The sequence below is a fragment of the Piliocolobus tephrosceles genome, chromosome 10 (assembly GCF_002776525.5).
Source record: "Piliocolobus tephrosceles isolate RC106 chromosome 10, ASM277652v3, whole genome shotgun sequence".
NCBI lineage: Eukaryota > Metazoa > Chordata > Mammalia > Primates > Cercopithecidae > Piliocolobus > Piliocolobus tephrosceles.
The window spans coordinates 40,417,821-40,445,714 of NC_045443.1; the positions used below are offsets into that span (position 1 = coordinate 40,417,821).

The following is a 27,894-nucleotide window of genomic DNA, read 5'->3' on the forward strand; positions in this document are numbered from 1 at the left end:
ACTATTCCAAAATTAGTCCTGTGTTTATTCCTTTATTCCTTCTAGTCAGTATGCCCAAAGCACTGACAATAGTTATCTGTCATTTACCATGTTTTAAAAATCTATCAGATCTAACATTTACCTTCAGTATCTCTCCCACTCAACTTTCTTTCCTTATTTATTTATTTATTTATTTATTTATTTATTTATTTATTTTGAGACAGAGTCTCACTCTGTCAGCCAGACTGGAGTACAGTGGCACGATCTCAGTTCACTGCAACCTCCGTCTCCTGGGCTCAAGTGATTCTCCGGCCTCAGCCTCCCGAGTAGCTGGGCTTACAGGCATGTGCTACCAGGCCTGGCTAATTTTTGTATTTTTAGTAGAGGTATGGTTTCACCATGTTGGCCAGGCTGGTCTTGAACTCCTAACTTCAGGTAATCTGCCTGCCTCGGCCCCTCAGAGTGGTGGGATTACAGGCGTGAGCCACCAAGCCCAGCCCCAACTTTCTTAATGAATGCCATCTCCTTTAACCATTTTCTATTGCAAAGTATATCCCAGTGTTCCATATAACTGATACAATCTTGTACATAACAATTGACATCCTCCACATCATAGTTTTCATTAGAATCCCTTCATAATTTAGAGTTTGTCATACTAACATTTAGATAATTATACATCTAGGTAATACATGTAGGTAATTTTACTTCAAATTCAGAAGTAAAAAAAAAAAGTAATTAGGATAAATTTCTATCTATACTTCTGTTATCATTTACAAAAATTCAATTGAAGTAAACAAAATAAGGGTCAATTTTACACAATTTCAAAAAATTATTTTATATATCTCTGTTTTTATTTATCACAATGCACTGAATTCTGAAAAACAATATTACTTTTAGTAATACTTTAACCATGTTTCCATTCATACTTTCAGTAACTATTTATTGAGTACCCACAGTATCAGATACTGTGTTTAGGCAACATAGACTATGGTATAACAATAAGAATTTAAGGTAAAATGTCATATTTTAGAAACATTATTGTATCTTATGATCTTCGTGTCACAATAAACTGGGAATATCTAGCTAACAGAAATTTACAATGTCCTATAGATATGCACTGGCTAAGTCTTTTCAACTAAGTGAGCCTGAATTCCCTATATGTGAATAGAAGTACTTCCAGTCATGAGATATGTTCTAAATACCCTGAATCTATAAATAGGTGGCTATGTAATTCTTTTTTTTTTTTTTTAATTGTAGTTTCACTCTTGTTGCCCAGGCTGGAGTGCAATGGCATGATCTCAGCTCACTGCAACCTCTGCCTCCCAGGTTCAAGCAATTCTCCTGCCACAGCCTCCCGAGTAGCTGGGATTATAAGCACCCACCACCACACCTGGCTAATTTTTTGTATTTTTAGTAGAGATGAGGTTTCACTATGTTGGCTAGGCTGGTCTCGAACTTCTGACCTCAGGTGATCCTCCCGCCTCAGCCTCCCAAAGTGTGGGATTACGAGCGTAAGCCACCACGCCTGGACAATAATTCATCAACTAAACTAGCATGAAAATGGCTACCCTTAGTGATTACTCTAAAATAACAGGTCTAATTCAGGAATGTCCCAGGGTGGTGGCGGGAGATACACACACACACACACACACTCACACACACATACTCTCACACACACACACACGTAAGGATGAAGGGTGATTCCACTCACACAGAATTGGCACCCTTCACCAGCTCTAGAATACAGTTCTATGGATACTAAAACTACCACTGCTTGACAAAGGTATTAACATCAGATCAAGGACCCTGAGAGTTATTGTGATCTTATATTCCAAATTTGTTAGGACAGTTCTATAAGTAATAGCCTATCCCTTTATCACCATAAATACATGTATATCTTAAGATGTTAGGTGTCCAGATTTCTGATTTGGAGAATATAGTCATAATAAAAAAAGTATCTTCTCCCCTCTGCGCAGAAATAGGGTGAGGTTTTAAAATTCAGATTCAAAGAGCAAAAGATCAATGGAACTAGGACAGTTCCTGTCACTAGAGGGCAGAAGCCATTCATGTGATGAAGTAAAGAATAATTCAAGCATTTTCTATAAGTGGTTTTGTGGATTTTTAAATGTTTTAGAAAGGTGTCCAAGTAACAGAATAGGATACTTGCTATACTTCTATCTAAACTAAACTTCAATGAAATCTTATTTTTGGCTTAAACTTAGATACAAAACAAAAAAGTTTGGAAAAAATTTTTTTAATTAGACATTTAAAATTTCATTAAGCTAAACATTTTAGGAAATATAAAAGTCACATTAAGTTTACTTACAATTGACATTAGAGTCAGTATATAGTTTTGCAAATTCGATCCATGAGCAGAAACCACTTTAGCATCAGCTGTAACCATAATTTCAACGTATCTTGGATATGATATAAGACGTTTTTTCCTGGAATGTAACTGACTTCTTTCATCTTTCAATGGTACATTTTTTGATGGGTGTCCTAAAACTCTTTCTTTCATTACATTAAGATCTTCATTCATGTTTCTGTAGTAATGAAAGGGTAAACTGGTTTCCTTTATTTGACTTTCTAGGGAGAAAAAAAAGGATATAATGTAGAACCACTAAATTGGATGTGACCAAAAATATCGCAAAAAATAGAATAGCCAAAATTATTTAATACTTACATATCTGTTCCCAACATGAAAATAAAAGGACAAAGAGAAATTATTATTTAAAATAGTATTGTACAGCATTACCATGAAGATTGCTTTCTATAGTAATAAAAAGTTTGCAAAAGTTCACATTTTCTTAGATTTTACCAACAAGAAATTGGATCTAAGTCATAAGTATTTATTAACTACCAAGTAGTTAATAAATTCAAAAGTATTTATTAACTACCAAGTAGAAAATAAAAATATCCAGGACTTCTTATGTTTTTCTCAGTATGTAAATTAGGTTTTCAAGTCAACAATGACATTTAATCTCCTTACAGAGTAGTAACATTTTGTAGGGTGAAACTTTATAAAATATAGAACAAAACAAACTTTCTTTACATGTGAAAAGCACCAAGAACAACAGAAAATTAAGCAAAATAACAATATGTGGGTGAATCTATTGACTCCAGAAAGGCAAATGTTGCTATAAATTTTTTAACATTTGATTATATAAAATACCTGATTTATTATGTTTGCTTATATATAAATACTGCATGAAAAATAATTGATCATTAAAGATTATTACAGTGCAGTACTATTCATTAGAGTCCTATGCACTTATGAAACTTACACATTTATGCCTATGCATTTAAATCTTAATTAATTGTCCTAATGGAAAAAAATTCATAGGCTGCACAGGTGCTTGTCCTATTTCTCTCCCCTTCATTTTGTTCCTCTCCTTTCCTCTTTACTTCTTCCTCTTTTTCTTGGCTAATTTTTCTGCCAATTGTTTAGTGGTGGTATTTTCAATAGAAAAGTGGACCAAAGGAGTCAAGTGAGAAGAAATCAAGGTCCTGGATAGTTTATAAGCCAAATAATCAATACCAAAGTAATCAATAACCAAGACATGGCTGTATTATAAGAATTAGGTATAAATATAAAAACATATTTCATTATTATTAAAATAATTCATTTTAAGCACGAATGTTATCTTATGGCTGTAAGAAAGAAATGGACCACTTTAGACATTAAGTTTCCACAGATGAATTTTTTTTTAATTAATATAAAAAATTTTATTTGTCTTATTCTTTTTTTTTTCTATTTAACTTTTATTTTAGGTTCGGGGTACATGTGCAGGTTTGTTCTGCACATAAACTCATGTCATGGGAGTTTGGCGCATAGATTATTTAGTTACCCAGGTACTAAGCATGTTATCCAATATTTGTTTTTTCTGATCCTCTCCCTCCTCCCACCCTCCACCCTCAAGTAGGCCCAGGTGTCTTTTACTTGTTGTGTCTATGTACTCTTGTTATTTAGCTCCCACATGCAAGTGAGAACATGCAGTATTTGGTTTTCCGTTCCTGCATTAGTTTGCTAAGGATAATGGTCTCTAGCTCCATCCATGTTGTTGAAAAGAACATGATCTTGTTCTTTTTATGACTGCATAATATTCCATGGTATATATGTACCACCATTTTCTTTATCTAGTCTACCACGAATGGGCATTTAGGTTGGTTCCATGTCTTTGTTACTTTAAATAGTGCTGCAGTGAACATACACATGCATGTGTGTTTATAGAATAATTTATATTCCTTTAGGTATATGCCCCATAATGGGACTGCTGGGATGAATGGTAATTCTGTTTTTAGTTCTTTGAGGAATTACCACACTGCTTTGCACAATGGCTGAGCTAATTTACACTCCCACCAGCAGTGTGTAAGCATTCCTCTTTCTCCACAACCTCATTAGCATCTATTATTTGTTTATTTTTTGGTAATGGCCATTCTGACTGGTGTGAGATGGTATCTCATCATGGTTCTGATGTGCATTTCTCTGATGATTAGTGATGTTGGGCATTTCTTCATATGTTTGTTGGCTACATGTATGTGTTCTTTTGAAAAGTGTCTATGAACTTCTTTTTCTAATTCCTAAAAACATCTAGCTTTTAATATTGCTATGTTCCTAGGTTTTAAAATTTATCCTAGTGGGAAATTCTGGAAATTTGACAAATTGTGCAGTCCTAAAACTTTTTCCTGCCATTTTCTCCTGAAGTGACTTGCCCACTAAAATATCCTTGATCAATTACTGGACCCTAGAGGAGATCCCAGATATACCTGATATATAGATATCTCAATCAAGGAAAAGATAAATATTTATGCTTTGATTTATTTGTTAATTTAAAGGAAACATTTATTGCATGCCTAATGCATATCAGGAAACATTTAGATACTGAGGAGCAAATAGCACCTCATAAAGCTTACACTCTAATTGAAAGAGGCAAAAAATAAACAACATAGTAAAGATAAAATTTCAGGTATCTTTAGGTGCTTCAATACCAATTCAACCAAGAGACAAAAAAAAATATGATTCTAACTACCAGAATGACTAAAATTACAAAGAGCTATAATACCTAGTGGTACAATCACTTGAAAAACCTATCTGGCAAATTTTAAATTAGACATGCATCTGCCCTATGACCCTGCAGTTCCACTCCTAGGTATTTATCTAAGAGAAGGAAAACATATGTTCACAAGAAAACTGGTATAAGTTCACAGCAAAACAAATATATAAACTGATGAACTACAATAGAGACCCCAGATATAAACCCTTGTGTATATGATCAAATGATTTTTGACAAGAGTACCAAGACCACTCAATATACAAAGACTAACTCAAAATGAGTTACAAATCTAAACGACCCAAAATATTAAAACTCCTAGAAGAAACCATATAAAGAAAGTGTTTCATAACGTTGGATTTGGCAGTGATTTATTGGATACGACATCAAAAGCACAGGCAACAAAAGCAAAAATAGACAAATGGGACTACATCAAACTTAAAAAATATTATTCAAAGGACACAATCAATAAAGCAAAAAAGCAGCTTATGGATTAGGAGAAAATATTTACAAACTATGTATCTGATAAGGAATTAATATCTAGAATATTTTTAAAAATTCCTACAACTCAACAGCAGGAAAACAATCTGATTAAAAATGAATAAAGACTTGCACAAACACTTTCCCAAATACATTATACAAATCATCAACACATACATGAAATGATGTTCAGTACAATTAATCATTAAATAAATGCAAATCAAAACCACAATATCACATCACACTCATAAGAATGGCTACTATTAAACACACACACAGAAACAGAGAGAAAGAGAGAATAACAAATGTTGGCAAGTATGTGGAGAAATTGGAAACCTTATGCACTGTTGGTAGGGTTGTAAAATGGTATAATCACTATGGAAAACAATATGGACCTTCCTTAAGAAATAAAAATAGAGGCCGGGCGCGGCGGCTCAAGCCTGTAATCCCAGCACTTTGGGAGGCCGAGATGGGCAGATCACAAGGTCAGGAGATCGAGACCATCCTAGCTAACACGGTGAAACCCCGTCTCTATTAAAAAAATACAAAAAACTAGCCAGGCGAGGTGGCGGGCGCCTGTAGTCCCAGCTACTCGGGAGGCTGAGGCAGGGGAATGGCGTGAACCCGGGAGGCGGAGCTTGCAGTGAGCTGAGATCCGGCCACTGCACTCCAGTTTGGGAGACAGAGCGAGACCCCGTCTCAAAAAAAAAAAAAGAAATAAAAATAGAACTACCATATGATCCGGCAATCCTACTGGGGTAAATATCCAAAAGCAATGAAAGCACGGTCTTGAAGAGCTATTTATACACCCATGTTCTTTGCAGTATTATTTACAATAGCTAAGAAGCAGAAGCAACCCAAATGTCCAAAGACAAAGGAATGACTAAACAAAATGTAGTAGTATACACATACAGTGAAATATTATTCAGTATAAAAAAGGAAGGAAGGCATGTGTAGTGACATGCATCTGTTGTTCCAGGCACTCTGGAGGCTGAGGTGGGAGAATCACTTGAGCCTCCAAGTTTGAGGCTACAGTGAGCTATGATATACCACTGCACTCCAGCTTGGGTAAGAATGAGACTCCACCTCTAAAACAAACAAACAAAAACAACAACAACAACAAAAAGGAAGGACATGCTGTCGCATATGACAACATGAAAGAACCTTGAAGTCATTATGCTAAGTGAAATAAGCCAGTTTTTTAAAAATCCTGTATGATATTACTTAAATGAGATACTTAAAATAGTAAAATTCATTGAAACAAAAAGTCTACTGGTGGTTACCAGGGGATAGAGAAAAGGGAAAATGGGGAGTTGTGAATGGATATAGTCTCAGTTTGCAAGATGAAAAAGTCGTGGAGATCTGTTGCATAACAATGTGAATATACTTAACACCACTGAAGTATGCACGTACAAAGGATTAAGATGGCAAATCTCATGTTACTTTTTTTTTTTTTTTTTTTTTTTTTTGGGGGGGTTTCGCTCCATCACCAGGCTGGAGTGCAGTGGTGCAATCTCAGCTCACTGTAACCTCTGCTTCTCGGGTTCAAGCAATTCTTCTGCCTCAACCTCCCAAGTAGTTGGGATTACAGGTGCATGCCACCACACCCAGCTAATTTTTGTATTTTTAGAGAGACAGAATTTCACCATGTTGGTCAGGCTGGTCTCGATATCGTGACCTTGTGATCTGCCTGCCTCGGCCTCCCAAAGTGCTGGGATTATAGGCGTGAGCCACCATGCCCGGCGACCTTTTTTTTTTTTTTTTAACCACAATTTAAAAATGTTTCAAAGAATGTTTATAACACTTTTATTCACAATAATCAAACCTAGAAACAACCCAAATGTCTGTCCACAGGAGAAAACTAGAAAGGACAAGAACTAAGCTTCACAAAGGGTAGAACAGTGGTTGTCAGGAGCTAGGGAGTGAAGGAAATGAGGAGATGCTGGTCAAACACACAAACTTTTAGTTATAGGATGAATAACGTCTGGGAATTGAATGTACAGCATAGTGACTATAATTAATAATACTGTCTTATTTAATGGAAATTTGCTAAGAGAATAGCTTTTATGTGTTGTCACCACACACATCACTCTGTGAGGTGATGATGTGTTAATGAATTTAATTGTGGTAATCGTTTCACATGTATACATATATCAATCATCATGATGTATACCTTGAATATATACAGTTTTTAATCAATCCATTATACATCAATAAAGCTGGGGTGGGGGAAGTGATAATGAACAAAGCTTCAGCAAGAGATGCTTTCCTTATCCGTACATGGCATCCTATTCTGGGAAAGGCTGACTATGCTAGCTGATGTAGCAGCATTGCATAAGATTTGCAATGTGGGACAACAAGCAGCCCTCACCTCAGAAGAGAAAAACCATCTCCACACTCCTCAAAAGAAAGCATCCCTCTTGTCAAGTAATTTACCACTTGTCTCTAGCAGAAAAAGAAATCCTGTCTTATCTTCTACTGCCTGTTACTATCTCACTGCCTGAAGAATCTCCAAAAGTCTGTCTAGCCTGAGTGCTAAGAAATTATATATCTCACTGGCCAACAATAATAAGTAAAAAATAACACAATTCAATTAAGAAAGCACTATGGTTTGAAGAAATCAGGCTGACAGAGACTAAACTAGAATATAAATAGTTTCAGTGCAAACTAAAATAATGAAAGATTGCCACATTATTCATAATCCTAAATGCCCATCAATGACAGAATAGATAAAGAAAACATGGTATATATACACCATGAAATTCTATGCAGCCATAAAAAAGAACGAGATATCTTTTAGGGAACATGGATGAAGCTGGAGGCCATCATCCTTAACAATCTAATGCAGGAACAGAAAACCAAATACTGCATGTTCTCACTTACAAGTGGGAGCTAAATGATGAGAACTCAAGTTCACAAAGAATGGAACAACACACACTAGGGCCTACTTGAGAGTGGAGGGTGGGAGGAGGGAGAGGAGCAGAAAAAAAAATAACTATTGGGTACCAGGCTTAGTCCCTGGGTGATGAAATAATCTGTTCAACGAACACCTGTGACACAGATTTACCTATATAACAAACTGGCACATGTACCCCAAACCTAAAATAAAAGTTAAAAAATAAAATAAAATAAAATGATGAAAGAAACAGTTTCTATCTGGAATGAGAACACCGAAGGAGATGATAATTAGATCCCAGAAAAAAAGTCTGCAATAAAAAAGGATAAATTTTTAAAGATTATTATTATTATCATTGAAACATTTAATAACACCACATAAGATAGGTGTCATTGTTTATCTCATTTTACAGATGAGGAATCTACAACATATAGAGCTTAAGAAACTCACATACACATTTGCTAAGTAATGGAAGTAGAAATAAAAACAAATAAAAGGAACAAAACTAAATAGATCATTTATCGTGATAAAACTGAATGGGTTGAATTTGTCCATCAAAAAACAAAAACTTTATAGAACTCAGTTAATAAACAAAATCTAGCCATATGTTAACTGATCAGTAGCATGGCTGGGATTCAAATCCTGGGGACCTGGTTCAGAGTGTTTTATTTTTAGTTAAAATTTTTTTTACTATTAAAAAATATTTTGTGAGTACATAGTAGGTATATACATTTATGAGGTACATGAGATATTTTGATAGAGGCATATATTACCTAACAATAACATCAGGGTAAGTGGGGTACAAATAATTTCAAGCATTTATCCTTTCCTTGTGTTGTAAATAATCCAATTATACTTTTAGTTATTTTGAAATGTACAATAAATTATTGCTGACTGTAGTCACCTTGTTGTACTAGACTTTATTCATTCTATCTAACTAGGTATTAAGACCAGCATGCATTAGCTAGTTTCCCTGATGTTCTCCCACCCCCAACCCTGACATGTCCCAAAGTGTGTTGTTCCCCTCCCTGGGTCCATGTGTTCTCATTGTTTAACTCCCACTTATAAAGAGTGAGAACATAAGGTGTTTGGTTTTCTCTTCCTGAGTTAGTTTGCTGAGGATAATGGCTTCCAACTCTACCCATGTTCCTGCAAAGGACATGATCTCGTTCCTTTTTATGGCTGCATAGTAGTCCATGGTGTATATGTACCACATTTTCCCTTTCCAGTCTATCATTGATTGGCATTTGTTGATTCCATGTCTTTGCTATTGGGAATAGTGCTGCAATGAACGTATGTGTGCATTTATCCTTGTAATAGAATGACACAAGGACTCTGCTTGACAATGACGTTTAAAGACAAAAGGAAAGAGAATCAAAATTTAACAATAAATACAATGTTATCAATACAGATCTCAGGGGTTTAATTTCATCAGCAATGGAATAAGCCATAAAAGAATATTCTACACAACTCTTTGGCAAAGTAATTGAACAATTTAGAAGAAATCTATAATTTCTTACTTGAACACACAACAGTGTTAATAAATCTTGTCACTATAAGTAAGGAAAGTGAGAAAATTAAATCCAACATGGTTTTTAAAATATAGTTAAAAACTAAAATAAAAATATATGCCATATATGGGTATAATAGCATCACATAAGAAGAAGAAAGCAAGGAGATGACAAACATGGAATTAAGAATGCTGGTTGCTTCAGGTAAGGGGGGGCAAGTGAACAAAATGGGTGAGGGGAGTGAAATTATGTGGTTGCATTTGGGTTGTTATCCAGGTCCTATATTTTGTATTGGGTCATATATTCATCAATATGTATTATATTATTACTAAGTTCTTAGTAAATAGTAATATAGCAAACTGACTGCTATTAAAGCAATATGCTGGCTCTCATCACTATCATATAAAATCGTTTTGGTAATACTAGCTAAAGCAATAAGAAAATAAAATGATATAAACAGTATGAATATTAAGAAGTTTATTGTTCTGATTTTATTTTGTAGATGAAAGGCTTGCATAACTGAAAAACCCAGGAGACAAAATAAGAAACCAATTAAGACAATAATCCTCAATAGAGGAATAGTTGAATAATGGAATGTTATGCAGTTGTTAAATGAATGAATTAGGTCTATAAGTTTTGATATGGAAGGATGTCCAGAATGCATTTTTAAGTAAAAATATAAATGGTGTGTGTAGTTTAATCCTACTTTTGTAAAAACAAACTATTTTCCAAATATGCAAGTACTCATAAAATGTATATAATGAGCCTAAGAGGTATACACCCCAAACATTTAACAATAAGTGAGACAGAAGAGGGAGACAGTAAAACTATTACATGCTTTCTTTAACATCTCAGTGCCCTTTAAATTATTACGATGAGCTTATTTTATTATTGTAATTTTAAATTTAAATTATTATTTTAAAAATGCATATATTACTATTTTCTTGGTTAAATATCTAATCTCATTACTTTTTTGTATTTATACCTAAGTGGTGTTACAAATGTTGATATAATTACCTTTCCAAATACCCTACATAAATGGCCACTATTCAAAGCACATTGGCCAGTTCAATTACATCATTTCTATGTAATGTATCCCTTTCTATTTAGGTCTCATTGAGTCAAATGTTAAAATAACATGTTGCCTTTTATTAATAACAAGTGTATTATGACCCAAAACTAATTTAAACCAAACCAAAATACAAAATCACGCTATCATGCAACAATGACAATCTGCCCACTAGAGCATAAAACACTTGAAAATTACAATCACTGAATATCTCTTATAACAGCATGGTGTATTCTAGAATGCAAGGAGGATGTTAAAATAATAAGAATATAAACTACTAGAAAATTAGTGTCAAATAATAATATAATTAGAATCCCATATTTCTACTTGGATGTCCTACTGGCACCTCATATTTAAACATACAAAACTGAATTCATCATTTTCTTCTCCCATACACAGTTTCCCTTTCTATTAATGTGAGAAATAGCCTCCCAATACATATAACTCATATTCAAAACTGAACATTACCATTGGGCTCCTCCTATCCCTCCTTCACCCTTTGTATCTAGTCACGAAGTTTGGCCATTTCTCCTTCAAAATGCTCCTTGTATTGCTTCTCCTGCAGGGTCCTTGCCTCCACATTCATTCAGGTCCTTCTCACCTCAGAACATTATTAGAATAATGAATACAAAATTAGACACAGAGTCTCCCAAACGTTCCTGCCATCTTCAATCTCTTGTCCCTTCCATTCATCCTTCATTTATGTCCAAAACGATTCATTTTTAGAAACATTCCTTTTATCTCATCCTTATTTAGGAAGAGATATAATGGATCCTCATTGCCCATAAGATACAGTCTAAGCCTCTCCCTACTAGCCCACCCCTAAATACAGTCACCACCACCAAACTATAAATTCCCTAAAGACTGAGAACACTGTTAGGCAATATGTTCTGCCTTTTATAAGTGCTCAGTAAATGTTCGTGGAAAAAAAGAAAAAGGATTAGGATGAAGAAAGGAAGGATAATGGGGGAGGGAAATAGAAGAAAGGCAGTGAGAGAGGGAAATGAAGGAAAAGAATATATTGAAAAGCAAGACAAAAGAGTTGATCAGGCCAGATCTTCAGGGTAGGAACAATAATTGTGATGTACAATAGGAACAATTAAAAGACAGATATGTGATCTTTGATTTGCCTAATATTAAGTACAACATTCATTCTGATGTCTACACACAGGCTAGAATTGATGTAATGCTCTATATTTGACCAGATGAGGAAACACATTTTACACTTCTTCACTAGCATGCAACCATCCATTTTTTAAATGAGGACATAAAATGAAATGACGCCTATTCTAGACTTAACATCTCAAACACCTTGCTGAATGTGCAACATATCAAATACCTGGGTGGTCCTTGAGATAAAGTGTGACCATATCAGATGTATTGTAAAATCTCACATTTTCTTATCATTTAAATTGTTTTCTGGATCTATTATATGTCCTGTGTTGCCACACTATTGCGTTTTCTTATTAATACTACTATCAACAACAATAAAGATACAATACTGAGTGCTTATTACATATCAGGTACTAGTACACTTCATATATGTTATCTCATTTAGCATTAACAAAAACCCTATGATGTAAGTACTATCATTATCCTCATTTTATATATGAGGATAATTTTTATATGAGGATAATAATCATAATTTTATATATGATAATATTTTTATTATATATGAGGAAAGTGAGGAACAGGAAGGTTAAACTGCCTACTGTAATATAACTAATAAAATAAAATATCCTCATTTTATATATGAGGATAATAATTTTATGTGAGGATAATAATCATCATAATTTTATATATGAGGTTATTATTATTATATATGAGGAAAGTGAGGAACAGGAAGGTTAAACTGCCTATTGTAATATAACTAATAAAATATAAACCTGAAATATATTTATTTTAAAAATTAGTAGTATTTCATAACACAAAAGTGTATGAAAATCTACAGTCCTCTGTGATTTCTCAATATTATTAGAAATTTCAACCAGTACTTTAGAATTATAGCTTGCAGCTTATAAAATATTTCATAGCACTTTTTTCAAAGAGTTTCACGAGTTAATAACTGGAGCCCTAACTACTAATAATAAATTTGCAGAAGATTATGAACTTATCAGTGGCCAGCTGAAACTTGAAACAAATCATTACACCATCAGTCTTCTTCGCATCCCTGAATCACTTACTATTATGGTGCACATTTTAAAACACAGAGACATGTGACACAGATTAGGTGAAATTTCAACAGCCACCAACTGAATAAGTGGCATAACAAAGACATGAATTCAGATTTCTCAGTATCAATTATTTCAGCTGAACTCCACATCACATGACTCTTCTAAAGGTTGAATGTGGTAATATATGAAGACTGTTGAGAATGTAGTAACCAGGGTCATGTTGGCAAATGTTGATTCCTAAAAGACTAGCTACTCATATTCACAAAAATATGCATTACAGAGGTCCCTCTTGCATTGTAGAAGCATAGAACTGAGCCAAGATTTGGATATAAAGGCTTTTGGCACTATTTAGAATAAAAACCTGAGACAGATCTGATAATGTCCTTTCATCTAGTGGCCTTAAAGGAAAAAAGAAGGCACTAGAAACCTCCAAATTACCCCCATTAATCCTACAGATAGCAGAAAATCCTACCTCCTCCCACTATGTGTGCTAACAGGACAATGGAGCACACTGGTCAAGCGTCACAGAGTAAATATTTTTTATTCTTCTGCATTCTCAAGAAATCAACCCATGAGACTTGTTCTAAAGAAGTGTAAGACACACTTCCCTTAAAAGCTGCATCAAAGATTCCTGCATACATCAGAAACTGAAAACAGGCACACGTTAATTTCACAAACTCAAAGGCTTTAAGATTTTTTTTTTAATGGAAAGGAACATGCACACCTACTGCCTCTTTCCAGCTTTTGGCATCGTAACCTCTACACTTTAAGAGCATTAAAACAAGGGGAACATTTGTGCAGCCCTCTGCATGTTTTTTGTTTGTTTTTTGTTTTTTTGTTTTGTTTTGTTTTGTTTTTTCTTTACTGCATTGCTCAGGCTGGTGTCGAAATCCTGGGCTCAAGAAATCTTCCCACCTCGGCCTCCCAAAGCTCTGGTATTAAAGGCATGAGCCCCCATGCCTGGCCTCACCTTTTTCATTTTAAAAAATGCTTTCCTGGCCAGGCGCGGTGGCTCACGCCTGTAATCCCAGCACTTTGGGAGGCCAAAGCAGGCAGATCAAGAGGTCAGAAGATAGAGACCATCCTTGCCAACATGGGAAACCTCATCTCTACTAAAATTACAAAAATTAGCTGGGTGTGGGGGTACATGCCTGTAATCCCAGTTACTCAGGAGGCTGAGGCAGGAGAACAGCTTGAACCAGGGAGGCAGAGGTTGCAATGAGCCAAGATCTTGCTGCTGCACTCCAGCCTGGAGACAGAATGAGACTCTATCTCAAAGAAAAAAAAAAAAAAAAAGCTTTTTCCACATCTTCAAATGCGATTTACCAGAAATTCTAAGCAAAGAAGTCAGACTAAAATAAACCAATGGATCCTAATATCAGAATTTAGATGGATGATTATATATATAACAATGCGATATTCCAAACTCTTCCTCTATTATTTCTTGAAAAGATTTGCTTTTGAAAATCTTTTAATCAGTGAATTAAATATATACTCTAGCATTTGAACATGTAAATGAAATGTATCATTTTGTTCTTCAAAGAAAAACCATGTGTTCAGAATTCATGCTGAATATTGATATCTACTAAGTGACTCTTGCAAATGTGTGAGGCTGCTGAAATTAGAATATGGCATAACGCTATTAAAATTGACAGTAATACATGATTCTACTACATTAATCTTATCTTCCTATTTTCAGATGAGCCTTCATGGCACTCCATTTCCAAGCCATCTCCACTGACTATGATTTAACAGCATACAACAAATAACTCCCTTTTGTTTTTCAGATTTTTATATGGCTTGTTTCTGAGCTAGATCATCTGCAATCTCTAACTATCTGCTGCATGTGTGTAAAATCATTCTAGAAATAATTTGAGATAATTTTAAGTACTAAGAATTCTAAAATACTTCCCAAAATACAAAGGTAATTCAAAGTAACCATTTATAATTTTTAATTTCTCTATTTACTCCATCAATTCAAGTATTGATATAATACTATTTTCAACACCATTTTCAAATAACTTGATGAAATATTAGTATGAACTTTTCCTTTTATGTTATTAACTCTGTAATTTATGATGGATATTTGTTAAAAAGTCATAATTCAGATATCCAGGATATAAGCTAAGTTTACACTTTAACTCATTCTTTATTCTAATGCTACTCTTGCAAATTTTTTTATTACTCTACATTTACTCCTCCTGGCTCTGTAATTTCTGAAAGAGCTTTTGACTGAAAACAACAGAATTATCATATGAAATGTCCATCTAACCTTTTATATTTTCTTAAAAGATTTTGTAAAATAAGAAACACTAAAGATATTTTCCAAAGTAAATCTAATGTTGAAAAACTTAGAGATGTAATTAAAAGATGGTCACTAAATGAATACTAAATGTTAGAAACAAAAATTCTATGTGATATATTAATAGTACTTAGTATGTTTATTATGGAATCAATTTTATTCACATGTTTTTTATCAGCTGTTACTAACCCATTCACTATTTTTAGATGTTGACAAAAGTAGGAAAAAATCTAACTTTAAAATTATTTACAAGCCTGTAATCCCAGCACTTTGGGAGGCCGAGACGGGTGGATCACGAGGTCAGGAGTTCGAGACCATCCTGGCTAACACGGTGAAACCCCATCTCTACTAAAAATACAAAAAACTAGCTGGGCGAGGTGGCGGGCGCCTGTAGTCCCAGCTACTCAGGAGGCTGAGGCAGGAGAATGGCGTGAACCCGGGAGGCGGAGCTTGCAGTGAGCTGAGATCTGACCACTGCACTCCAGCCTGGGCGACAGAGCAAGACTCCGTCTCAAAAAATAAAAAATAAATAAAAATGAAATAAAATTATTTATAGATTGAACACTTATTTTCAAGCAGGTATTTTATTTTACGCTACATCCCAGAATTTAATAATTCACCATTTTTCAAATGAATGTTTTGTCGATCTTATTTAACACCAAGAAAAATCTAGTATCTGGATACAGCTGAATATGTACAAAAGAAGTTGCAGACAACTTCTTTAGTAGTTCCCCCCAACCCCACCCCACCCCACCCCACCGCCCCACCGTCTTCAGTTTTCTGGCTCTCTTTCAAGGGAGAAAACATTAGTCCTGAGGTCCAGTAGTCTGAAATGCTCTCCACATGAAACAGTGTATTTGTTTCCTGTCCTGGTGATGGGTCCAACTCACTCCAACATATGACCTTTACAAAGTACTGAACACATGCTAGGGCCAGCCAAAAACATGAACCATCCTCCTTTTGCAGTTTTCCCTTGCATTTATACTCTGTGAATGCAGCCCAGTCAGACGTGTCAATGTCTTTAAAAATAGGGCTGCTTCTGAATAGTGCAATTCTGAATCAATTCTAATTGCAGATAATTAGAATTATTGCTTCCTTTTCATAAGCAAAGCATCATGTGGCTAAGCAGCTCTCTACTAGAGCCAAAGATTCAAATTGACTTCACTAAGCATTTACAATTAAGTGTTTGCTAGACCAAAGGAAAACTATAAAAGGAACTACATGCTGATTAGTGATCTAATATTTTAGATAGAAAAAGTTGTATATCTTGCTGTCTATAAATCTATTTATTTTTGCTTATCTTCTTTACCTGGTGAGTAAATCTAAATGAGTATCAACTTATAAAATAAAAATGATGTCCTCACAGAGTTTATATCCTATGGTCCGTTATTTTAATCATTCTCTTCAATAGGCTCTCATCTTCCTTGCTCTTCTTCTATCCAACACAAGAAAATTACAAACTAAATTTATTCTTGAACATAGATGAAAAATTCTAAAGATAACATTATCAAACCAAGACCGGCAAAAATATAAGGTAGACGTGACATTTGAGAATCAATTAATCAAATTCATCACATTAACTTAATAAAAAGAAACATATATATTTATATATCTATATAATCACCTTGGTACATGCAGGGAAAACACTTGATAAAATTCAACATCCATTCATAATAAAAATTCTTAGTAAACTAGAAATTTAGGAGAACTTCCCTAATCAGATAAAGAGTACCTAAGAAAAACCTACCACAAACATTGTATGTATTAGAAAAGGTTGAAAGCTTTCATTCTAAAACTTGCAATGAGGCAAGGATTTTCATTACTGCTATTTCTAAGGGCAGTTCTAGAAAATCTAGCCAATGTAACAAAACAAGAAAAATAAAATATTGAAAGATTGGAAAGGAAGAAATAAACTGTCTACATGATTATCAAGGTACAGAATCCAAAAGAATCAACAAATAAACCACTAGAGTACATAAATGTAGCAAGGTTGCTGAATATAAGGCCAATATTTTTAAATGCCTACATTTTTCTATAGAATAAACATAGCAATTAGAAAATAAAATTTTTAAAATGATATCATTTACAATACTGTCAAAAAGAATAATCTGACAACTCTCTTCCTCTCAGCCCTCACCTACAACTTACCTGTCAGCTTGACCATTAAATCTGGACACCTCTCGCTGTCTTCATAGTTACCACCCTAATTCAGCACCTCACCGCTTCTCAACACAATCATTGCGGTATACTGCAGTACCTCCTATTGGTTTCCTTGCTTTTGCTTGTTCCCCTAGTTTTTTTTTTCCCCACATCATCTGAGTGATCTCTTTACAATGTGGACTGATTATATCATTACTATGCTCCATATCTGACAGTGGCTTCCATTGCTAAAGTTATAGCCAAATTCAGTACTGTGACTTAAAATGTCCTAACTGTAGAGATGGATTCACCATGAACCTAAAAAGGCTTAAACTTTTGGTCTCTAGAAATTATGTATTCATAATTTTCTATTAAAGAGCCCTCCAACTGTCTAATCTTTAGGATCCCACAACCTGGAGCCACCCATAACTACATGATCAGGCCTCCTACTACCATTCTTTCTACTGATTTCCTACAACCCTCTTTCCTCCCTCACTGCACTTGCACAGGATAGTCCTGCAACAGTGAGGAAGGTATTCAGTAAATATTTTATGAATCAATGAACAAAGTTTTTAAAAAAAAACCATGCTAGGGCAAGGGTGACACCTCATCTTGCAGAGTTCTTATGTGGGACAAGAAAAGGAGTCTCCTCTTAGCAATCAACTTTTTTCTTCACTTATTCAATGTCCAACTCCACTCTCATATTCTAACATGGAGCAGGAAAAACCTGTATGTGTCTTACCACTGCGCTCTTCTGGTTTTCCTTCTCATTACTTCTCCTGGCACATCCCTACCCCATGGCAAGAAACTTTTTATTTATTCACTCTATGCTACATTTTTTCTTTTCAGCTGAATGCTATGCACTGATTCCTCCAGGGTTAGTAGTCAGTATACAAAAGAGACAGATAACGAATTCAGAAATTTATCTTATTTGCTGTTGTACAATCAGATTTTGAAAGTCATAACCTTAATATCACCTTGGTCTTTCTACTTGCAGCCTTCCCATCTCCCAAATAAAAAATCTGAAGAGTGGTCATCAAATAATCCCAGTTTGATAGAATATACACAAAATTTTTAAATGCCATGGCAAAAAAAGAAATGATTTAACAAAAAACTGGGCAGTTTTGCACTATTTCTAGTTCTTGTTCTTTTACCACAGCCTGTATTATATTTGCTAATACCTCAGTTAAAATTTTTTTAAATGTAAAAAATAAATTAGGCACCAAAAAATAGGCTTCTTTTGGAGGGTGTAGGTGAAGAGAGAGATGAAAGACAGAGAATGGCTTCAGCCTTAACTGTGTTGAATCTACACTATCACTGGTACATCTAAGAAAACATGCATGTCAGGCAGTTTATAGACCTGAGTTTTGGTCTAAAAACAAGCACTTAAGTTAAACGTTTTAACATCATGTATCATTTAAATTCATAGTTAAAATTAAGAAAGCAGAAAAAATACATGATCTATATTAAAAGATAATCTAAAATGGTGGTCCATTAAGTTAATGCTTAACTTAGAAGATGGGTAACCAGTGACAACCAGCAAGGGAAGTGGGAGAAAAGAAAGAAAGAAAGAAAGAAAGCAAAGTTGAAAGCAAACTGTGCCAGTTAAGCCAAAGACATAAGAAAATGCAGTTAGGATAAGCTGATGGATAGTGTGACAGGTTCCCCAAAACTGTAACAGTAAGACCAAGACAGATTAATGCTTTTGGCAGGTAGAAGGTCATAAGTGATCTTTGAAAGAGTAGTTCCAGTAAAAGGTTGGAAAGGAGAATAATATCTCTATAGTTATCTCTACATAGATTTAGAAGCTTAAGCTGACTCTTTAATACATCATTAACATGTTATAGTACACAATAATGGGCATGGGCATGGCCATATTTAAAATCCTCTGTCCCTACATTAATTAATGGCACCTTCTTCTCTGCTCACAAATTTATAAAATGTTATAAATAGTAGGGATTTCAGAAATCAAGTAAGATTGCAAAATGATGGCTAATGAAATTCAGCTCTCATGTTTCTTTTTGGTTTTTTCCACTTTAAAAAAAAATGCTCATCATCACTCGCCATCAGAGAAATGCAAATCAAAACCACAATGAGATACCATCTCACACCAGTTAGAATGGCAATCATTAAAAAATCAGGAAACAACAGGTGTTGGAGAGGATGTGGAGAAATAGGAACACTTTTACACTGTTGGTGGGATTGTAAACTAGTTCAACCATTATGGAAAACAGTATGGCAATTCCTCAAGGATCTAGAACTAGAGGTACCATATGACCCAGCCATCCCACTACTGGGTATATACCCAAAGGATTATAAATTATGCTACTACAAAGACACATGCAAAACAGTGCAAAACTGCCCAGTTTTTTGTTAAATCATTTCTTTTTTTGCCATGGCATTTAAAAATTTTGTGTATATTCTATCAAACTGGGATTATTTGATGACCACTCTTCAGATTTTTTATTTGGGAGATGGGAAGGCTGCAAGTAGAAAGACCAAGGTGATATTAAGGTTATGACTTTCAAAATCTGATTGTACAATCTGTATGTTTATTGCGGCACTATTCACAATAGCAAAGACTTGGAATCAACCCAAATGTCCATCAGTGACAGACTGGATTAAGAAAATGTGGCACATATACACCATGGAATACTATGCAGCCATAAAAAACGATGAGTTTGCATCCTTTGTAGGGACATGGATGCAGCTGGAAACCATCATTCTTAGCAAACTATCACAAGAAGAGAAAACCAAACACCGCATGTTCTCACTCATAGGTGGGAACTGAACAATGAGTTCACTTGGACTCGGGAAGGGGAACATCACACAATGGGACCTATCATGGGGAGGGGGGAGTGGGGAGGGATTGCATTGGGGAGTTATACCTGATATAAATGATGAATTGACGGGTGCTGACGAGTTGATGGGTGCAGCACACCAACATGGCACATATATACATATATAACAAACCTGCATGTTATGCACATGTACCCTAGAACTTAAAGTATAATAATAAAAAAAAAAAAATCTAGATTTTCATCTTCTTTGTAAAGTACAAATGATCTGGTAATACTGGTCTCACATTCCCAAAGCATCTTTTGCAAGAAGCAGGTATATTCCAGTGCCCAATGGACAGCTCAGTTCCTTCATGACACCTCACCTTACTCCTTTCTGGTAACTGCCTGATCCCTTTAGCTATAAGGTTAAAAAGTTAATAAGGTAAAAATCCGCAAGTTTCCCATTTAGTTGAATAGGAAACCAATTAAATTCATTAACTATTCATTATCTACTTTGAGTAAGACCCAGAGATCATTAGGTCTCAAAGCCAGTTAGTAGCATAGCCAGAACTCGCTTACTAAGCAAACTCTGACCTCTGCTGAAACTAAAAACATTGGACTTCCTCCAGACCAACATTGATTAAATTATTATATTTAAAGTAAGGAGAAATAATCTGTATATAATTTTATTAAAAAGGCAGTTCTCATGCATTCACAAAAATATTTTCCAAATAGCTTACTCACAAAAAATAATATAAACGTCTCTTCAAAGTTGATAAAAATGTTTTCAGGAAATTATCTTCAATTTACTTCTTTATGTAAGCAAAGGATTTAATTATCTTAAATCCTTTGTTGATAAGGTGGCTTTTTTCTTTAATTCAGTCTCCCCACCTTCAGTCTCTTATCATTCAAAGCCAAAATTACATATTTTTTAAAAGCTGCCATAGCAACTAATACAACTATTTTTTAAAGCAACTTATATAATATCTGTTTTAAAATATTTTTGATAATATCTCTGCTTTAATTTTCTTTGTCTTTCCCCAATGCCTATGGGATAAGCAACAAAATCCTTAAAGTTCTTTCATAACTAGTCTCTGTGCACCTTGCCAGCCTCCCCAGACTACACACACACCTGCACCTTACTCTCCTGATATAGTAAATGGGTTACTCTTTCTACACGCAGCAGGACTTAGAAGATACAAATGCCACATTCCGTCTTGGCTACAGCCCTGTTCTAACCAATCTTTATAAATTTTGTAACATTAGGTACTCAAAGACTGTAAGAATAAATAAATTTAGAAAACTTTCAGGAAAAGCACAGAAATTTAAAGCTGACTGACATCATCTTAAAACCCAGCTGTATTAGTTTGCTCTCACGCTGCTATGAAGAAATACCTGAGGCTGGGTAATTTATAAAGGAAAGAGGTTTAATTGACTCAGTGCATCATGGCTCAGGAAACTTAGGATCATGGCAGAAAGTGAAGTGGGGAAGCAAGGCACCTTAATCACAAGGCAGCAGGAAGAAGTGCAAACAGGAAATGCCAGACACTTACAAAACCATCAGTTCTCATGAGACCCACTCATTATCATGAGAACAGCATAAGAGAAACCACTTCCATGATCCAATTACCCCCATCTGGTCCCACCCTTGACCCACAGGTATTATGGGGATTACAGGCCAAGGTGAGCTTTGGGTGGGGACACAGAGCCAAAGCATGTCACCATCTAAAGACATTTCATTTTCACTTCCATCCAGTCATCTGTTTTATTGCTCTACAAATCCTTTGCATCCTAACCCATGACACTGAGATTAGAGGGACAGAGTGGGTGATAGAGGAAGTGAAGCAAAACTAATGAGGTCTCCAGAGGAACACAGACCGATTGTGATCTGCCCTTAGACACAAGCCATAGCAGAACTACACGTAACAGAATTCAGAGGCTTTTTTTCATTCCTGTGAATCTTTTTAGGGTCCTTCCTCACTTGGGTTTATTTATTTTGTATAGTTTTGTTTGATGGTGATGTTTGTGGGGTTTTTTGTTGGTGTTTGTTCATTTCATGGGTTTTTCATTTGCTTCCTTTACCATTTCCACAGGACTTTATTTAGAATATATCTGACATCCATTTGAGAGCCTGGCATCCACAGTGACTAGGTTTACCAAATGTAAGTTGTATGACCTTGAGGCACACAGTGAACTTTGACCTTGGAAACAATTTTGTTCAAGGCTGAAACCACCATGAATTGTAATATTTTAGGGTCATAATGAATTAAAACTATCAACAGAAATACTGTATCAGAAAAAGATATCACTTTTCCTTTTCCATTTAATCACTTTGTCTCATGTGCTAAATCTGTAGGCCCACCTATTTAAAGGATTCTCTGGTGAACCTCCTGAAGGTTCATCCATTAGAATATATAAGACATTCGGTCCCGAGAGTGTGCGAGGGGGAGACACAGGAAATACACCCCCACCAGGAAACCTGGGAATCCAGGTCACAGGGCAAGGCCTTAACCATACCCAGAGCTGGAACTGATTTAAGGAAAGGAATATGAAAGTAGGAAAGGCAGTGGAAAGACTCTTGCATGCATTCCCAGTCTCCATGCAGAACGGCGGAAGCCATTCCTTATTTTGTCTCCCAGGGGACCTCATGGAAGTCTGCCAATTAACTCAGGCAGTGGTCATAGGTTAAAAAAAGTTCCCAAATGAGTTTTGTGATATAACCTCAAGCGGGGAAGAACTCCCTTGGTCAGAACCAGGTGGGGATAGGGGGCAAATGGAAAGAGTGCAGGAGTTGGGTACCCCAGCTGTGCAGGCAACCTAGGAGGGATGTGGCTTGAAAGCTGCTGTTGAGTTCTGAGCTCAGATGCCCTAGAATTTAGCTTGCTGCTGCTAGCAGAAAAAAATGTGGCTTTGAGATCTACTTTGCCAAGTGCACAGGAGCTGGGTGGGGCTTACTGCTGCCTGCTACTCCCTGCTCCCTGGGTGAACACTTCTGTGCAGCAGAGGCAGCTATGCTCTCCTCTGGAACATGAGACCATCTCCTCAGTGACCAGAGACCTACCCCTTGACCCCTAGAGGGGTTGTTCCTTGCCCCACACTCAGAGAGTCAGAGCAAGGACTTGCCTGACCCAGCCCCCAGCTGGCTTTGCCCATGCCCCAGCATCCCCCTCCCCCCACCACCACCCTGGTAGCTTAACACAAAGGACAGACACTTTGGGGAGCTTTATGGCCCCATACATCGCCTGAGAAACCAGAGTACCTCCCCTGGGTAACTTAAGGCAAGCATAAATCCCACCACTGCTACTGTAGCTGGTGCTATCCTGCAAGCGCCACCTCCTGGCTAGAGGCCAACTGACACAGTCTGTTACAGCATCTGCAAGTAAACATTGTGCCCAGAAAGGAGTTAACTTGCACATGACTGCAAAAATCACCATAGTCTGCAGTACCTTGGCTAATCAGGAGGCCCTGAGCCTGTCCAAACAGTCCAGTAATTAATGGGATCAATTCATTACTACCACAACTGGCTTTTGAGCAAGTCAGCACATTAAAGCTATCGACAACCAAGGAATCTCACAGTCTATGTCACTCCCTTGCCACTCCCATCAGAGCTGGTGCTGGTACCCACTGCTGGGAGACTTGAGGACAGGTCACACCATTGGATTTACTGCGGATGTTCCCCAGCACTAGCCGAGAGTGTTGCAGCCCCATTGGCAGCCAGACTCAAAGGTGCAACAGCATTCCCAGTAATCTGGTTCTCAGGGATTCCTACTCCTAGAGGAAGAGGGAATGCACCACATCAAGGGAACAGCCCATGGGACAAAAGAACCCAGATAGCAGGTCTTGAGTTCCAGACCTTTCTGCCGGTGGCAAGTTTATATTAGCAGAGGCACAGTTGCAGTATTGGGTTTAGCAGGGAAAGTCTGCAGCTCTACCCCAACCCTCAGGTAGCCCTAGTGCTTGTGAAAGGTCTTGAAGACAGAGATTTCTTTTCCCCCTTATCCACCACTGCAGTCACAACTGAGGCTTTTCCCATAGGAGTTTGGCATGAGTACACCTATAACCAGCCTTTCTGGAACTCTTCAGGGTGGCTGCATCCCCAGAGGAAGAATACTCCCCAGGTGCAGGTTTACAAGGGAGGTAGAGTCCAAATTCCTCTCTACCTGGAACATCAATATCCCTGCAGATTAAAGAGCTGCCTGCCTAATCTGAACAGCTGGAACACTGGGTCAGGATTGTGTCTGGGAAGTGGATAGCTTTCCTGCTGACCTGGCAGGGGAGCTGAAGTGGCTCTGGCCTTTCTGTCTGATAAAACTTCAATGCATTTCACTGAGAGCTTCCCCAGCCACATCTGTCAAGGATGGGCCCTCTGCCCACCATTGGATATTGCATTTACTCACCTACTTTAGCCACAGCTGGTTTTTACTTATGGGCCCTTCCCTTACTGGCTTGAATATTCAACCTAGTAAATAAAATTCTGGGAAAAAATAAATAAAGTAAACACCATGGGGGAATAAGATAAGCTTCAAGAGACCTCTGCCATTCCAACCCTATAGGACACAGTGAACTTGTTCAAACACTGAGCACATTGCTACAACCAGCATCTGAGAAAGCTATCACTCTCTATAGTCAAGGAACTCATACAGAGGCTTCACCCCTGAAAGCAACAAGAGCCTAATTGCACTACAGTAAACTATAAACATTGAAGTCACACACTTAAGATGGAAAAAAATAAATTAAAAAAAAAACACAATCAAATCAAAAATAAATTCAAGAATAATTAGAAGAAATATTCTACCCAAATGAGAAGGAACCAGAAAAATAATTCTGGTAATATGACAAAACAAGGCTCTATAAAACACGCAAAAGAACACACTAGCCAACCAGCAATGGATCCGGATCAAGATAAAATCTTTGAAACGCCAGATAAAGAATTCAAAATGTTAACTATTTAGCTACTCAAGAAGACACCAGAGAAAGGTGAAAACGAACATAAAGAAATTTAAAAAACAATTCAAGATATGAGTGGAAAAAATTCTACAGAGATAGATATCAAAGAAAAACCAACCAAAAGCATCTGGGAACCTATAAAGGAAATCCTATCAGACTTCTAGAAATGAAAGACATGCTTAGGGAATTACAAAATGCAGTAGAAACTTTTAACAACCGACTAGAACAATTACAAGGAAGTATTTCAGAACTCAAAGGCAAGGCTTTCAAAATAATCTAATCTGACAAAAATGAAGCAAAAAAATAATTAAAAGAAATGAACAAAGCTTCTAAGATTATATTAAACAATCCAAGTCTGGGATTATGTAAAACAGCCAAACCTAAGAATAATTGGTGTTTATGAGTGAGAAGAGAAAGCAAAAACTTTTGAAATTTTATTTGAGAAAATAATTGAGGAAAACTTCCCAGGCCTTACTAGAGATTTGGATGTCCAAATACAAGAAACTCAAAGCACTCCTGACTTATTGCAAAAAGGTCATCATCAGGGCATATAGTCATCAGGCTGTCTAGAGTAAACATGAAAGAAAGAATTCTAAGAGCTATGAGACAAAAGCATCTGGGAACCTATAAAGGAAATCCTATCAGACTAACAGTAGACTTCTCAGCAGAAACCTTGCAAGCAAGAAGGGATTTGAGGTTTTAGCTTTAGCCTCTTTAAACAGGACAACTGTCAGTTAACAATTTCGTATCCAGCAAAATTAAGTTTCATAAATGAAGAGGAAATAAAATCATTTTCAGACAAACAAATGCTGAAGGAATTTACTACCAGACCATCCTTACAATGAATGCTGAAAGTTCTAAATCTTGAAACAAAAGCTTTATATGCACCAAAATAGAATCTCTTGAAAGCATAATACTCACAGAGCCTATGAAAAAATTACACAATGAAAAAAATATCTAGGTAACAATTAACATGATGAATGGAACAGTATCTCATATCTCTATAATACGGCTGAACGTAAACGGCCTAAATTCTCCACTTAAAAGAAACACATGGACAGAATGGATTTTTACAAATCACAAACCAAATATCTACTGTCTTCAAGACAGTCACCTAACACCTAAGGATTCATATAAACTCAAGGTAAAGAGGTGGAAAAATACACTGAATGCAAATGGAAACCAAAAGTGAGCAGTTGTTAGTCTTGTATCAGATAAAACAGATTTTAAAGCAGCAACAGTGAAAAAAGAAAAAAAGTCAAAGAAGGTCATTATATAATGATAAAAGGATCAATCTAACAGGAAGAAATTACAATCGTGAATTATATGCACCTAACACTGGAGCTCCCAGACTCATAAAACAATTACTACTAGACCTGAGAAATGAGATAGACAGCAACATAATAATAATGGGGGAATTCAATACTCCACTGACAGCACTAGACAGATCATCAAGACAGTAAGTCAACACAGAAACACTAGGCTTAAAGTACACTCTAGAACAAAGGAATCTAAGATATATGTACAGAATATTCTACCCCAAAACTGCAGGAGACACATTCTTCTCATCAGCACATGGAACATTTTCTAAGATAGACCATATGGTAGGCCACAAAACAAATCTCAATAAATTTTTAAAAACAGGAATCGTATCGGCTGGGCACGGTGGCTCATGCCTGTAATCCCAGCACTTTGGGAGGCCGAGGCAGGTGGATCACGAGGTCAGGAAATCGAGACCATCCTGGCTAACACAGTGAAACCCCGTCTCCACTAAAAATACAAAAAGAAATTAGTTGGGCATGGTGGTGGGTGCCTGTAGTCCCAGCTACTTGGGAGGCTGAGGCCAGAGAATGGCATGAACCCGGGAGTCAGAGCTTGCAGTGATCCAAGATCGTGCTACTGCACTCCAGCCTGAGTGACAGAGTAAGACTCCGTCTCAAAAAAAAAAAAAAAAAAGGAATCATATCAAATACCATCTCAGACCACAGTGAAGTAAAACAAGAAATCAACTCCAAAAGGAACCCCCAAAACTACACAAATACATGGAAATTAAACAATCTGTTCCTGAATGATTTTTAGGTTAACAATGAAATCAAGACGGAAATTCATAAACTATTTAAAATGAATGATAATAGTGACACAGTTATCAAAATTTTGGGGACAGGGCAAAAGTAGTTCTAAGAGGAATGTTTATTGCACTAAATTTGTACATCAAAAAGTCTGAGAGATCACAAGTTAACAATCTAATATACACCTCAAGGAACTAGAGAAATAAGAACAAACTAAATCCAAAGCTAGCAGAAGATAATAAACAAAAAGTTCAGAGCAGAACCGAATGAAATTGAAACCACAAAAACAATACCAAAAAAATCAATGAAACAAAAAGCTGGTTCTTTGAAAAGATAAACAAACTTGATAGACCATTAGTGAGATTATCCAAGAAAAGAAGAGAGAAGATTCAAACAAGCTCAATTAGAAATGAAACTAGGGACATTACAACTGATGCCACAGAAATACAAATATCATTCAAGATTACTATGAATACCTGTATGCACACAAACTAGAA

General features: G+C 36.1%; 1 protein-coding gene across 1 annotated transcript in view; it reads right to left on the bottom strand.

Annotated features, from left to right (window-relative positions):
* ADAMTS20 (ADAM metallopeptidase with thrombospondin type 1 motif 20) overlaps positions 1-27,894 on the bottom strand; it is a 212,665-nt gene that overhangs the window by 160,602 nt on the left and 24,169 nt on the right. The window contains exon 4 of the mRNA XM_023182839.2: positions 2,306-2,565. Within this exon, the coding sequence (XP_023038607.1) occupies positions 2,306-2,565 (260 nt within the window). The remainder of the gene's footprint in view (positions 1-2,305; positions 2,566-27,894) is intronic.